The sequence below is a fragment of the Canis lupus genome (genome assembly GCF_048164855.1).
Source record: "Canis lupus baileyi chromosome Y unlocalized genomic scaffold, mCanLup2.hap1 SUPER_Y_unloc_5, whole genome shotgun sequence".
Lineage (NCBI taxonomy): Eukaryota > Metazoa > Chordata > Mammalia > Carnivora > Canidae > Canis > Canis lupus.
Genome location: NW_027326473.1, coordinates 239,309 through 253,085, shown reverse-complemented (window position 1 = coordinate 253,085; position 13,777 = coordinate 239,309). Strand labels below are relative to the sequence as shown.

Sequence of the window (13,777 nt, the reverse complement as noted above, 5' to 3'; positions counted from 1 at the left end):
CTCCAGTAACCAACTCTAGGTATTTTTACACCCTGTAGTTTGTAGAATTTAGCAAGCAGCAGATTGTTTGTCCCTGCTGGTCCTTTGAGCTGACTGCGCCAGTGGAAGGGAAGTGTTAGCTGGATTCTAGCACAAAGCCTCCATACAAAGTTAGCTGGACTCTAGCACATGAGCGTTACTGATGCAGAGCAGCTTAGGGCCAGAGACTCTTCAGTGTGCTACCATTTTGGAGAATTCACTGTACTGAAACATATCCTCTCTGTCAGTGTCTTTAGAGGTCACGGTTTTTGGCACTGAGCTCACATCTTTCAGGAGCTTCTCCCATAGCCCTCATCCCATTCTGCCTTGTGGGACTTTTATGGGTAATTAGCCCTGGCGTAGAGCATTGGCTCTGCCGTATCATAGTTTCCCTTAACAGTGCCTGATGCAGGTTCTGTACTTGGAACAGAGCTTATGCGCAGACCAACAGGAAAGGAATACAGGAAAGATGCATGCTTGATGGCCGTAGCTGAATCTACGACCTATAACTGAATCTGGTATCCCATAGCATTAATTTAAGAACACACTTACTTTTACCCCCATTTTATCTCTAATATAATTTTTAAAGAATAGTCTTGTGAGTTGTGATGATGATTAAAGCTAACAATTTAATAATTTTAATATCCTGTTCCTGGTCACTTACCTAAATTATCTGGCCTCTGCTTCTGATACTGACAGTTTAATATTGATTCTTAACTCTCTTTAGGGGACTGAGACTAGCAGTCATTCCAAGAAACTGATGAATTAGTTTAATTAAATACTCGAGATCATTGACATTTTCTCATACAATTTAGTGAGAAGGTGGTCCCATTGCTAGCTCCCGCTAGCTGGAATAATGGCCCTCCAGCCTTAACTGACAGAGTTCAGAGTGTGGTGGTATCTGAGCTTTCCACATACTGCTTCCTCTGAAATTGAGGAGATCGAATTTGTTGTTCTTTTCATAATATGAAACTCCTCCCTACTTTGTTTCCTGCTGCTACCACTAAGGGCTTCTGCTGTTTGATTCTGCTAACAGCAGTCAAGCATAGCTACTTTTAGCAAGACAGGCACAGGTATCAGCTGGTTGAGGCAAGTGCACTAGATGAGGAGAGGGAGGGTGGGAGGAACAATATAAAATATTTTTGTGCTGAGCCAGGGAATGCAACTTAGAATTAAAATTTGCAATTCTGTTGATTCACAGATGACAAAGAAAATTAAAAAGCTGGAAAAAGACATGATAATGTGGCGTACCAAGTGGGAAAATAATAATAGAGTACTTCTGCAAATGGCTGAAGAGGTGAGAAGGTTTTACCTGATGCACAGTGAACACTCATTTATCTCCGTACTAACGGAGGCTGGACCTTCGGGAAGTTTATTTATATGGTCTGGAGTCTGCAATCAGTTAAGTTGTCTTAGGTGAGGTATCAGAATTGTTTTCGCAACTAATTAGCTCAGGGTTGTGTTATAGACACCTTAAAGTAATTAGATTTTGCTTTCTTCTACAGCAGACCTAGCTTATACAGACTAAGGCTTGTTAAACAGGAGGCTGTCCCCTGTTTTAGCAAAAACCTGACTTATTTTATCTGAGGTGTGGCCTCCCAAGTATCCAGGATATGTTCCTGTTGCTGGTTCAGAAGTCCACAACTTGAGAATCCCAGCTTTCCAGGGAAGACAACTTCAGATTGTCTTCAAATTCAGATTTCCTGTGAATGGCACACAGACTTTCAACTAATTTGCTTTTCTACCTTGACGTATTCATTTCCAAAGGCAGCAAAGTACCTTTTTTCAGGTTTGCTATAAAGTAAGAGTATATTCCATTTACAGTTACTAAATTTCTCACTTTGATAAACTGGTTAGGAGTAATTTATAATGTTTCATGAGTGAAGATATTAGGCTTTAAAAAAATGGTGAGAAGGAAGAGAAATTGAAGAAATAAGCATTTTTAATTAAAATCCCGAATTTTGTAAATACTTCATTAAGTCAACATAGGTAATTGCAGTCAAGAAGTGGATTTTCCTTAGTTCAAAGAAACATGAGAAAAAGAGTATTTAAGTTTTACATTGTTGTAGAATAATCGTAAGTGTTTTAAATATCAGTATAGAGTGAGGTCCAACAGATCACAAAAGATAGTTTACAGTGTGGCACAGATTTCTGAATTTCCTTTTCCTTTGAATGCAGTAATATAATTTCTGTTTACATGTAGAATTGGTGACATGAATTCTGTCCTCTCCTCCATCTCCACCCCCCCCCCCCCCCAGAAAACTGTCCGCGATAAAGAATACAAGTCCTTTCAAATAAAACTGGAACGGTTAGAGAAGCTGTGTAGAGCTCTCCAAGCAGAAAGAAATGAGCTTCGTGAGAAGGTCGAAGTCCTGAAAGAGCAGGCCTCTGTAAATATAGTGGATGTACGTGTGATACAGTCCTGCACTGCTCCTCCAGTTTCTCAGAATGAGTTGAAGAGTTCTTCTAGTAAAACTGCAAGAGTCGACCTGGATGCTAAGGTTGAGGGAGTGAATGAAACAAAATGTAGCTCCCAAGACACTTTATCCATCTCTTCCAGGCACTGATTGTTGAATAAGATGAAGTGTGATCACTGTATTGAGTCGTATTTTGTATATGACTTTTCTGTAATAGTTACTGTTGGTTTTGTGATGAATGTTCTTACTTTTTTCTATTATATCTGTATTTTTCAAGAACTGTTGGGCTGTGTGGTACAGGAGGCTGCTTTGCAGTTTTACATTGTTTTAATGTATACACTAGGAAACTATCAGCTGTATCAGACATCTGCCTTACCTTCCCGTTCACTGCAAAAGTGTGTCCCTTGTCTTATCCTTTCACTTTGTGTGTTCATTTGCCTTAACCCTGCCCCTTGTAATTATCTTTAAATTGAAAGTTGTTCCAATAATGGTTTCCCTATGTGGAAACAAATAGTGATTTCAGTTCTGCAGTCCATTGAAACAAAAAAAGAAGATGACAACATGAGGACTATTAGTCTTATCTAGTAGCTCATTTAGATGCCCCATGAAACAAGTATAGCATATTTGATACAGACTTTTTAATGATACTTTTATCACTTGCAAATTGAGATGACTGCAAGTCTTGACTTTCTCAAGATTGTAGCAGGATATGTACATGAAGCTGTTACTCCTAAAGAAAATAGCATATGCAGACAAGTAATTGGACAAACAGGTTTCATGCGAGTCTCTAAGAAAAATAGTTCTACTTTCGTTTCAGCTTGGAACACATTTAAAGAAGAAAGTAGATCTTTGCATTTACAATGGCAGAATTTCTAGAATTTGTACTTTTGTTTCTTACTTTTTATTTCAGTGTTCAGAAGCTAGTTTTGCTTATGTGTTCTGGTCACATTTATGAGCTAAAGTGGGTTGAAAATTAGAAGTTATTTAATAGGTAAAACAGCCTGGAGTGTGAGGTAATTGTAAACTTTTGCCACTGACACAATAATCAAGGGCCAGACAGTGAAACGAAAGAAATGTACATGAAGTTGGAGAACTATAGTCTGCCAAGATTAGCAAAACCAAATAACATGCTCCAACAACATTTTAAAAGCCTCTCAATTAGCCATTAGCTACTGAGTGAACTATTGGACACACTACTATGAGGGGGAAGTGAAGGTTATGTGTCAGAAATAGAATTTACTTAAAAGTAATGCTAATGATCATATTGCACCAAAACCCCACTGCATGTAACCTCTTAACATCTTATCAAGGTAGTTATGTGTTCCCCACACTTGTTTGTGGCACTTGTTTTGTATGGAAGGTAAATCTTGGGGCTGAAAGCAGTGTGCTTCAGAGCATTTGGTCTACTGTTTTGGGTTTACAAGGTATATATTAGGTATTATTGTGTGGAATAATACAATACCTTGAAATGATGTGAAATCTGTTTGGAAAGCATTTGGATTCCTTTCAGAATTTTTCCTCTGGTTAGCAAGAAAAAATGAACCTTTATGACAAGGATTTTCTTCCAAATGGCTTTGTAGTATTTGCAGTATCTGTCTACTATGTCCTGGAACAGGACTTGTTCAGACCATCTCTATATTGGCTTAGATACAGCTGCTTTCATACCACAATATTGAGTTGAGCAAATCTTAAAGATTTACTATTGGACGTTTCTTTGTCAGCCCTGTTTAAAAGCTCTGCAGCAATCCCAAGAAAAGTTTAAATATTGCAGTCTTTTAAATTATGTTTGTTTGCACCATTTTGTGGAATGCTATGGAGTTATAAAGTCAATAGTGTCAGTGAACTCCAAGGTGTAGAAAAAAAAATGGCTTTACAAAACAGGGCCATTTCATCTAAAGATGTAGAATGTACATTTTGTGTTCATGAGACCAGTATTTTTAAATTACATACAACTGTCTTACCACACCTGGTTTTCACAGTTCATCTCTCAGGTGTTACAGAAATATCTACCTCTTTAAACTTATAACTGAAGATAACCCAAAAAGCGATGCAGTGCTAAATAAACTGCTTTATTTTTACAACTCACATCTTTCATGAAGATACAAAATTGATGAAACGGTCATATTTTGCTTTTCAATGACATTTTGTAGAGATTTTTCACTAATGTGAATCTTATTTTACCTACTCTGTTAAGGTTGAATAAATATGTGATAATTTAACAGCTCTTGTGTATTCTTTATACTGAATGTGACTTCACTTGTAACATTTAAACTCAAAGATAATTGTTCTAAATAGGTGATTTCCCAGGTCTTAAAACACAGCTAATTAATTATTGCACAATTAAATAAGCAGAGGAGGTAGAGGAGATCACCTTTTGATGTTGGTAAAAGCAATTTTATTCCATCAGAGCATTGTATGCAATTCCTCTCATAGGTGATTGTAGATGATGTATATGGTGTAACTCCTGGCAGGATGTAAAAAAACTGCTAGGATTAAGAATTTCTGTGGCCCTAGCTGACCTTATCAAGAGACACTTGTACACAGAATGTCATTTGTGTCTTCTTATTGAATTAGTTGTTGATAATAAAAAGTACGGTTGATCTAATATATATATATAATATATATATATTAATATAAACAAGTAGGTATTTTCTACTTGAACAACCTAAGAGAAAGCTTGTATCCTGAGTACTCTTATACTTCTTATACTTCTTATTGAATTAGTTGTTGATAATAAAAAGTACAGTTGATCTAATATATATTATATATTAATATATATTAATATAAACAAAATACTCATACTTCTTATACTTATTTAGTTGTTGATAATAAAAAGTACAGTTGATCTAATATATATATTATATATATATTAATATAAAAAGTAGGTAAGTATTTTCTACTTGAACAACCTAAGAGAAAGCTTGTATCTGAGTACTCTGTTAAGGCACAAGTGAAGAGACAAAAGGGAAAAGTAACATGGGAAATGCTAAGAGTTTGGCCCTGCACCGAAACAACCAAATTTCAAAAGTGTTTATGTCAAAGAACGTTAACTAGTAAGTGAAAAGGTAGTCTATTTCTAAATCATGTATCTGACTTAAGGATATACTCTTCAGAAGATAGAACTCATAACAAGACAACTTGGTGGAAGAACTTGGATAGATATTTCTCCAAAGACCCTATGTAATAATTAGCACGTAAACGAAGCTCAATATTAGTAATCTTTAGTGAACTGTGAAAGATCAAGATCATGAGACACCACTTCATATTCACTAGGCATGTTCACTAGGCAAAATATGGAGTACATGTGGAGAAATTGGAACTCTTGTAAATTGCTTAGGGGAATGTAAAATGGTGGAGATGCTGTGGAAAAAGTTTGGCTGCTCATCAAACAGGCAGTGAGTGACATCCCAAGATGTCAACATAGGTCACTGTCAGTTTTGCTCCCCCTCACAAGAACCACCACAGCTCTTCGTGGACAAGACACCACTGAGAATCCTAGAAGATGCAAGGGAGGCCAGAGCAACTCCCTGCATATTAGAGGCCATGACACACTGTATTAGAAGGGTCAGAGGAAAGGCTACATGCCGATCTCCTTGGCCCTCCCCCAGACCAGTACAGCAACATGAGGACAGGTCTCTGTGAGCTTATGGTTCTCCAGAGGAAAGAAAGAACCCAGAGTGGGCAACTAGCCCCGTCCCCCTCCCTGCCACTAGCATTGTGGGTCACTTGTGGGAGGTGCCACTCTGACCTCACAACATGTAGACTGCAAGGGAGTCTGCAGGACCCAGCCACTGGGAATCTGACTGTGATGGAGAAGGGGGAGGGGCTCGCAACAACCAGCAAGCACAGCGGTCTTGGCAGACCAAGTGCATACCTGCAGTGCCCAATATTCCCAGCTGGTGGCTTTGCTCATCTGCAGAACCAAGCTGAGGCTCTGCTCTGATTAAGGAACCCAGCAGGATGCAGGTCTGTGTGACTTGGGTCCTTGAGTGCTGCCAGCCATAAAATTTGGTTGGCTCCTGTGCAGCAAAGGTGCTGAGTCACACACACCCCCGTCGCCCCCCCTCTGCTGTGGAGACTGCTTTCCAGCCCCAGCTGAACTTCAGGGATGCTGACAACTTTTAGAAGTTGTGTGACCCAGTGGCAGTTGAACTCAGAAGCTGACAGGTGGAACCAATAATTTGCAGAACAAAGTCAGTGGCCCACCTCAACCAGGGAAATTGGGATGCCATTTGGCTTGACTTAAGATGGTAAATGAAGAGATCTGTTGGCTTTAGAACTGTTTCCCCCACTGTGCCTGGGAAGGGAAGCTAAATTATAGTGTCTCTCATCAGTGAATACAGACTTCTTTCAGCCTATCCTACAAAGAAACTTGACAACATGTGAAGCTGTGTAGCCCACTCAACAGCTGTATGTACAGTGGCACTTGAAAAGAGAGCACAGCCTGTGGCCTTCCCCAAATACAGAGCAAAACTGGTGGCCTTCCCTGACTAGGGAATTTAGTGCATACTCAAGCCTCATTTGGGCCCTCTAGCAATGAATGGTACAGGACATGGGTCCCTTCCGGCTGCCCTGCCATGTCAATGCAGCTAATTTATTGTCCCGCTGAGTATAGTACCCAGTCTTCACAATCTACGAAGTGTGGCCACAGAACCCAGGCAATGTAGAGTCCATCTTACAGCCTCACTTGTGTAGTGTTACCTACATGTTGTCAATTAGAGACATACCCTCTACCCCTGTCCTCAGAGCCCCCATGCCTGCCCAAAAAATATGCTCTAATGGTTGGTTGGCTCCATTTCCAGCAAAGTAAACCTGTAAAGTCTAGAAGAGGAGCCACATTACTCAAATGCACAGATGCCAACGTAAAGAATCAAAAGATGACAAGAAATCAGGGAAACATGCTATCACTAAGTTTCAAAGGAAACTAATACAGCTCTGATAACTGACCTTAAAGAAATGGAGAACAGTGAGCTCTCAAAGAATTCAGAATAATCTTGTTAAGGAAGGTTACAGAACTACAAGAAAACACACAAAAACAAGTAAATGAAACAGAAAACAATGCAGGAACAAAATGAGAAATTTGCCAAGGAAATAGTAACCATGGAAAAAGCCAAAAGAAATCCTAGAGCTGAAAAATACAACAGCTCAAATGAAGAATTCAACAGAGTTTCAAAATCAGACTCAACCATGCAGAAGAAAGAATAAGTGACCTGGAAAATGGACATTTGAAATGCTCCCCTGAGAGAGGAGTGAAAAAAAGAAAAAAATAAAACATGAGAAAGAGAAAGCCTATGGGATTTCTGGGACACAATGAAAACAGTATTTGCATTGCAGGAATTGAAGAAGGAAAAGAGAGAGAAAAGGACAGAAAATATATTTGAAATGCAAGCTTCCTGAGTCTGGGGAGAAAAATGGGAGAAACATACAGATGCATGAGGGCCAAATAGGGTTACACAGAGACACACTGTAATTAAATTGTCAAAGACAAAAAGAAGGAATTCTGAGAAGATGGAGGATCCTATTCTCATGTCACCCCACAGACGCACCTTGATAACACCCACATCAGAGCAGATAACCCAGAAACAGACCCACAGGACTGTCCACAGGAGGGAGGGACACCTTGGGTTTGAAAAAGGATGAGGACCACATCCCCACACCACTACACCTGGCACCCAAGGCGTGGGTGACCATAACTGTGAAGACAAATGTCCGTAACATTTGGCTTTGGAAATCAGAGGGGTTTAACTTTACGAATCCTTAAAACTAGCACAGTTCAACACCTGGAACTTTTTAAGTATCAGTGGGCTCAGCTCTGGGGAAGTTAGAGGGTGTGAGGAAACAGTCTCTACCCATAAAAAGACAGTACGACAAACAGCACAACTGAGATACAGCATAGGAGCAGCAGTTTAAAAAATGCATGGGGGCGGGGGGATCCCTGGGTGGCTCAGCAGTTTAGTGCCTGCCATTGGCCCTGGGCGCAATCCTGGAGTCCCAGGATCGAGTCCCATGTCGGGCTCCCGGCATGGAGCCTTCTTTTCCCTCCTCCTGTGTCTCTGCCTCTCTCTCTCTCTCACTCTCTATCATAAATAAATAAATAAATAAATAAATAAATAAATAAATAGGAAAAAGAAAACAATGCATGGCGTATTTGGGAGGGACATTTGTTTGCTAATCTCAGAAGCATGTGCTGGAGGGAGAGGGATCTTTGGGGGACTCCTCCAAGAACAAGAGCTGGAGGGCATCGTTTCAGTCCCCTGCCCTGGATACTCAAGAAATCTGCACAGCATGAACACTCATCATCTAGTTGGCTAATAGCACACTCTGCCTCCATACTCTTCTGTAGGCCTGCATCCTCTGACTTTCCCTGAGCAATTCTCCAAAGCACCTACGGTTGCCTCCCACAGGAGACCTGTGCAAACCTTGCCAAAACCATGCACCCCAGCCCTGCATTCTCCTGCAGACCTGACATCTCCCTGCCCCTCTTGACCAGAGTCCAAATCCATAGAGATGCCACAGTATGGCAGCATGTAAGCAGCCCCTACAGGGACCAGCACCACTCTGATGTGACCCTTGCCCCAGGAAAAGATCACTATACACATCCGTCAGACTGTAGTCTTAGCAGTGAGCTGGGTGCATATATCTGGTCTGACTGCAGAGAGAAAATGAGGATGTAGAGGAATACCAAAATCTCAAAAGAAAGAACAAGGCAAAATCACAGCAAGAAAGCTAAATAGAATAGAGATAAGTAATATATCTGATGAAGAATTTGAAGTAAATGTCAAAAAGATATCACTGGACTTCAGGAAAGAGTGGAGGATTTCAGAGACCCTCAACAAAGATAGAAAACAACAACAAAAACAATCGGAAATGAACTCATTAGGAAATTAAAAATGCGCTGGAGGGAATAAAGAGTAGACTAGAAGAAACAGAAGAATCAATCAATGAGCAGCTGCAAGACGGAGTAATGGAAAGCAACCAATCTGAACAGGAGAAAGAAAAACAGGATAATAAAAAAATGAGAATAGGCATGGGGTGCCCGAATGACTCAGCTGAGTGTCAAATTTTGATTTTGGCTCATGTCATAATCTCAGGGTCATAAGATCAAGACCCACATCCAGCTCCATATTCAGTGGGGCATCTGCTTCTCTCCCTCTCCCTGTGTCCTTCTCCCTTACCTCCTCACCCCCTCCCCCTCACATAAATAAAGACATTAAAGAGAGAGAGAGAGAGAGATTAGGTTAAGGAAATCAGTGACTACATTAGGCATAATAACATTCACATTTAGAGAATCCCAGAAGAGAAGAAAGAGAAAAGTGGGAAGAAAGTTTATTGAACAAATAATAGCTAAAAATATCCCAAATCTGAAGAAGGAAACAGAGTTGAATCCAGGAGGCACAGCAAACTCTCATCACAATTGCCCAAGGACATCTACGTCAAGACACATAGTAATTAAAATAGCACATAGTAGTGATAAACAGAAAAATTTTAAGAAGTTACATTCGAGGAGAACTTCTAAAGGGTTTAAGTTGATTTTTCAGCAGTAGCACCGCAGGTGAGAAGGAAGTGGCATGATATATTCAAAGCGTTGGAAGAAAAACAAAAAACAAAAACAAATCTGAAGCCAAAAATACTTTATCCAGCAAGGTCATTTTTCAGAATAGAAGCAGGGATAAAGAGTTTCAAGGACAGAGAAAAGTTAAAGAAATTCATCACCATCCACCTGGCTTTACAACAAATATTTCCCTGAGTGGAAACAAAAGACCATAAGCAGGAGTAAGAGAAATAGGAATCACAAAAGCTATGAGATTTAACATATCAATAAATATACACAAGGGATTCACACAAATAAGAGAATTTAAAGTATGACTTCATGTACCTAAACTGTTGGGGCAAAGGAGTAAAAACTTTTGTGATTTAAAGATGGGTTAAATTTAAGTGGCCATCAAATTACCAAATACACCAAAGGGCAGCCACAAATCAGGCACGGATAATAGATATGCAAAAATAAAACTATTCCAAGTACAACAGTAAGAATCTTCAATCATGAGAGAACTAGAGAAGCAAGAAACAAAGAACTACAAAAACAATCATAAAAACACAAGTAACAAAATGGCAGTGAATACATACCTATGAATAATTAATTTCCATCTAAATGAATTAAACACTCAAAGTGGGGATCCCTGGGTGGCGTAGTGGTTTGGCGCCTGCCTTTGGCCCAGGGCGCGATCCTGGAGACCCGGGATCGAATCCCACATCGGGCTCCTGGTGCATGGAGCCTGCTTCTCACTCTGCCTGTGTCTCTGCCTCTCTCTCTCTCTCTGTGACTATCATAAATAAATTAAAAAAAATTAAAAAAAATTAAAAAAAACACACTCAAAGTAAAAGACATGACAAAAGAAACAGCTCTCACATTTGGGGAATATAAATAATAGTGAAAGGGAATAGAGGGGAAGGGAGAAGAAATGGGTAGGAAATATCAGAAAGGGAGACAGAGCATGGAAGACTCCTAACTCTGGGAAACGAACTAGGGGTCATGGAAGGGGAGGAGGGTGGCGGGTGGGGGTGACTGAGTGGCGGTCACTGAGGGGGGCACTTGACGGGGTGAGCACTGGGTGTTATGTTGGCAAATTGAACACCAATAAATATAAATTTATTATTTAAAAAAAAACGAAACAGCACTCATCTCTATGCTGCCTACAAGACTCAACTTACTTAAGAAACTTGCAGATTCATATATCACGATTAAACATTAGCAAATTATTTCCATTTCAGATAGTTAACTTGGCTTGGGAAATTAAACTTTAAATAAATTTTAAATAAATTTTTCTAGAATAAGAAACTGGATTCTATAAAATCTTAAGGAAAAGAGCCAAGATTAATTCTTAATCTGTTAGATATTTTGTAACATTACAATATTCCTTATCTTAAAAGAATTTGATTTATTTAAGTTGTTTTCATCACCAACTACAATCCACATACATGTGTGGCTATGGATATGAACTCTCAGTGTACCACTGCTGGCAAGTTTCTGGCCACAGTAAGGGCAGATTTTCTCCTTTTCTCCTGTATGTGTCTAAATGGAAAGGAATAAAAAGGGTTCATGATAAATATAAAGATTTCGGTAAAGATGATTAAGTGCCTCTGACAATGTAAATCCTTTTTGTCCAGGATTATGTTTCATTAAAACGATATAGTATCACAATGAGATTTTAAACAATTTATCGGGAGTATTCCCACTGGTTCGAAAAAAAAAAAAAGGCTCAAACCCTTAGATCATAAATTAGTGCTAATTTGAAAATAATTCTGCAGTTTACTTTTTAAGCTTCTATGGAGCCCCCAAGTAAAAATGATTAAGTTATACAAAAACCAGTATATGTTGGCAAAACCACGTAATCAAAATGGGATTACAGCTGCCCTTGGCTGCTGTCAAGAAACACTTCCTTAGAAACATTTTCCACATTCTTTGTGTGTATTTAACTCTTGAGAACAGAATTAATCTCAATAAAGTAATCTGTTATTTGCATTAAAAAAATGAAACTTGCAGATTCAGAGTGAGGTGATGGAGTAACATGTATCATGCAAATGGAAGTGAGAACTCTAGGGTAGCAATACATATAAAAAAATAGGTTTTAAGGGTGGAGAAAGATAGCAGAGGAGTAGAGTCTTCAATCACCTGATCCCACCAACTTTAAAAAAAAATTTCTTTAATTGGACTTCAATTTGCTAACATATAGCATAACACCCCAGCTCATTTCATCAAGAATCCCCCACAGTGCCAATCACCCAGTTAGTCCAACCCCCCACCCACCTCCCTTCCCGCTACCCCTTGTTTGTTTCCCAGAGTTAGGTGCTTTCATGGTTTGTCACCCTCATTGATATTTTCACTCATTTTCTCTCCTTTCACTTTTATTCCCTTTCACTAACTTTTCTATTCCCCAAATGAATGAGACCATGTAAGGTTTATCCTTCTCCGATTGACTTATTACACTCAGCATAATATGCCCCAGTTCCATCCACGTTGAAGCAAAAGGTGGGAATTTGTCGTTTCTAATGGCTGAGTAATATTCTATTGTATACATATACCACATATTCTTTATCCATTCATTTTTCAATGGACACTGAGGCTCCTTCCACAGTTTGGCTATTGTGGACATTGCTTCTATAAACATCGGGGTGCAGGTGTTGCAGAGTCTCACTGTATCTATATCCTTGGGGTAATATCCCAGCAGTCCAATTGCCGGGTCATAGGGCAGATCTACTTTTAACTCTTTGAGGAATCTCCACACAGTTTTCCAGAGTGGCTGTACCAGTTCACATTCCCACCAACAGTACAAGAGGGTTCCCTTTCTTCACATCCTCTCCAAAATTTGTTGTTTCCTGTCTTGTTAATTTTCCCCGTTCTCACTGGTGTGAGGTGGTATCTCATTGTGGGATCGATTCGTAGTTCCCTGATGGCAAGTGATGCGGAGCATTTTCTCATGTGGTTGTTGGCCACATCTATGTCTTCCTCTGTGAGATTTCTGTTCATGTATTTTGCCCATTTCATGATTGGATGGTTTGTTTCTTTGGTGTTGAGTTTAAGAATTTTTTTTTATAGATCTTGGATACTAGCCCTTTATCTGGTAAGTCATTTGCAAATATCTTCTTACATTCTGTAGGTTGTCTTTTAGTTTGGTTGGCTGTTTCATTTGCTGTACAGAAGCTTTTTATCCTGATGAATTCCCAATAATTCATTTTTGCTTTTGTTTCCCTTGTCCTCATGGATGTACCTTTCAAGAAGTTGCTGTGGGTAAGTTCAAAAAGGGTGTTGCCTGTGTTCTCCTCTAGGATTTTGATAGATTCTTGTCTCACATTTAGATCTTCCATCCATTTTGAGTTTATCTTTGTGTATGGTGTAAGAGAGTGGTCTAGATACATTCTTCTGCATGTGGATATTCAATTTTCCCAGCACCATTGATTGAAAAGACTGTCTTTTTTCCAGTGGATAGTCTTTCCTGCTTTGTCGAATATAGTTGACCATAAAGTTGAGGGTCCACTTTTGGATTCTCTATTCTGTTCCATTGATCTATGTGTCTGTGTGCCAGTACCACACTGTCTTGATGACCACAGCTTTGTAGTACAACCTGAAATCTGGCATTGTGATGCCCCCAGCTACGGTTTTATTTTTTAAAAATTTCCTGGCTATTGATGGCAAGGAAGGAAGCTGAGGAAAAAAGAGAAACAATTAAAAGATCATGAGAAAAGGTTAAGGGAAATAAACAAAAGCCTCAGAAGGAAAAATCTATGTTTAATTGGGGTTGCAAAGGATGCCGAAAAGGGACAGAGGACCAGAAAGTGTATTT

The 13,777-nt window shown here is 39.3% G+C and overlaps 1 protein-coding gene across 5 annotated transcripts in view; it reads left to right on the top strand.

Annotated features, from left to right (window-relative positions):
• The window catches only part of LOC140629718 (gamma-taxilin-like), a 64,792-nt gene extending 60,138 nt beyond the window's left edge, over positions 1-4,654 (top strand). For 4 of the 5 annotated variants that reach the window (XM_072819297.1, XM_072819296.1, XM_072819300.1 and 1 more), the window contains 2 exons: positions 1,220-1,315; positions 2,277-4,654. In XM_072819297.1, the coding sequence (XP_072675398.1) occupies positions 1,220-1,315; positions 2,277-2,585 (405 nt within the window). In that variant the 3' untranslated portion in view covers positions 2,586-4,654. Of the gene's footprint in view, positions 1-1,219; positions 1,435-2,276 lie in introns of all 5 variants that reach the window. The other variant, XM_072819298.1, reaches the window with a different exon arrangement.
• The last annotated feature ends 9,123 nt before the right edge of the window (positions 4,655-13,777 follow it).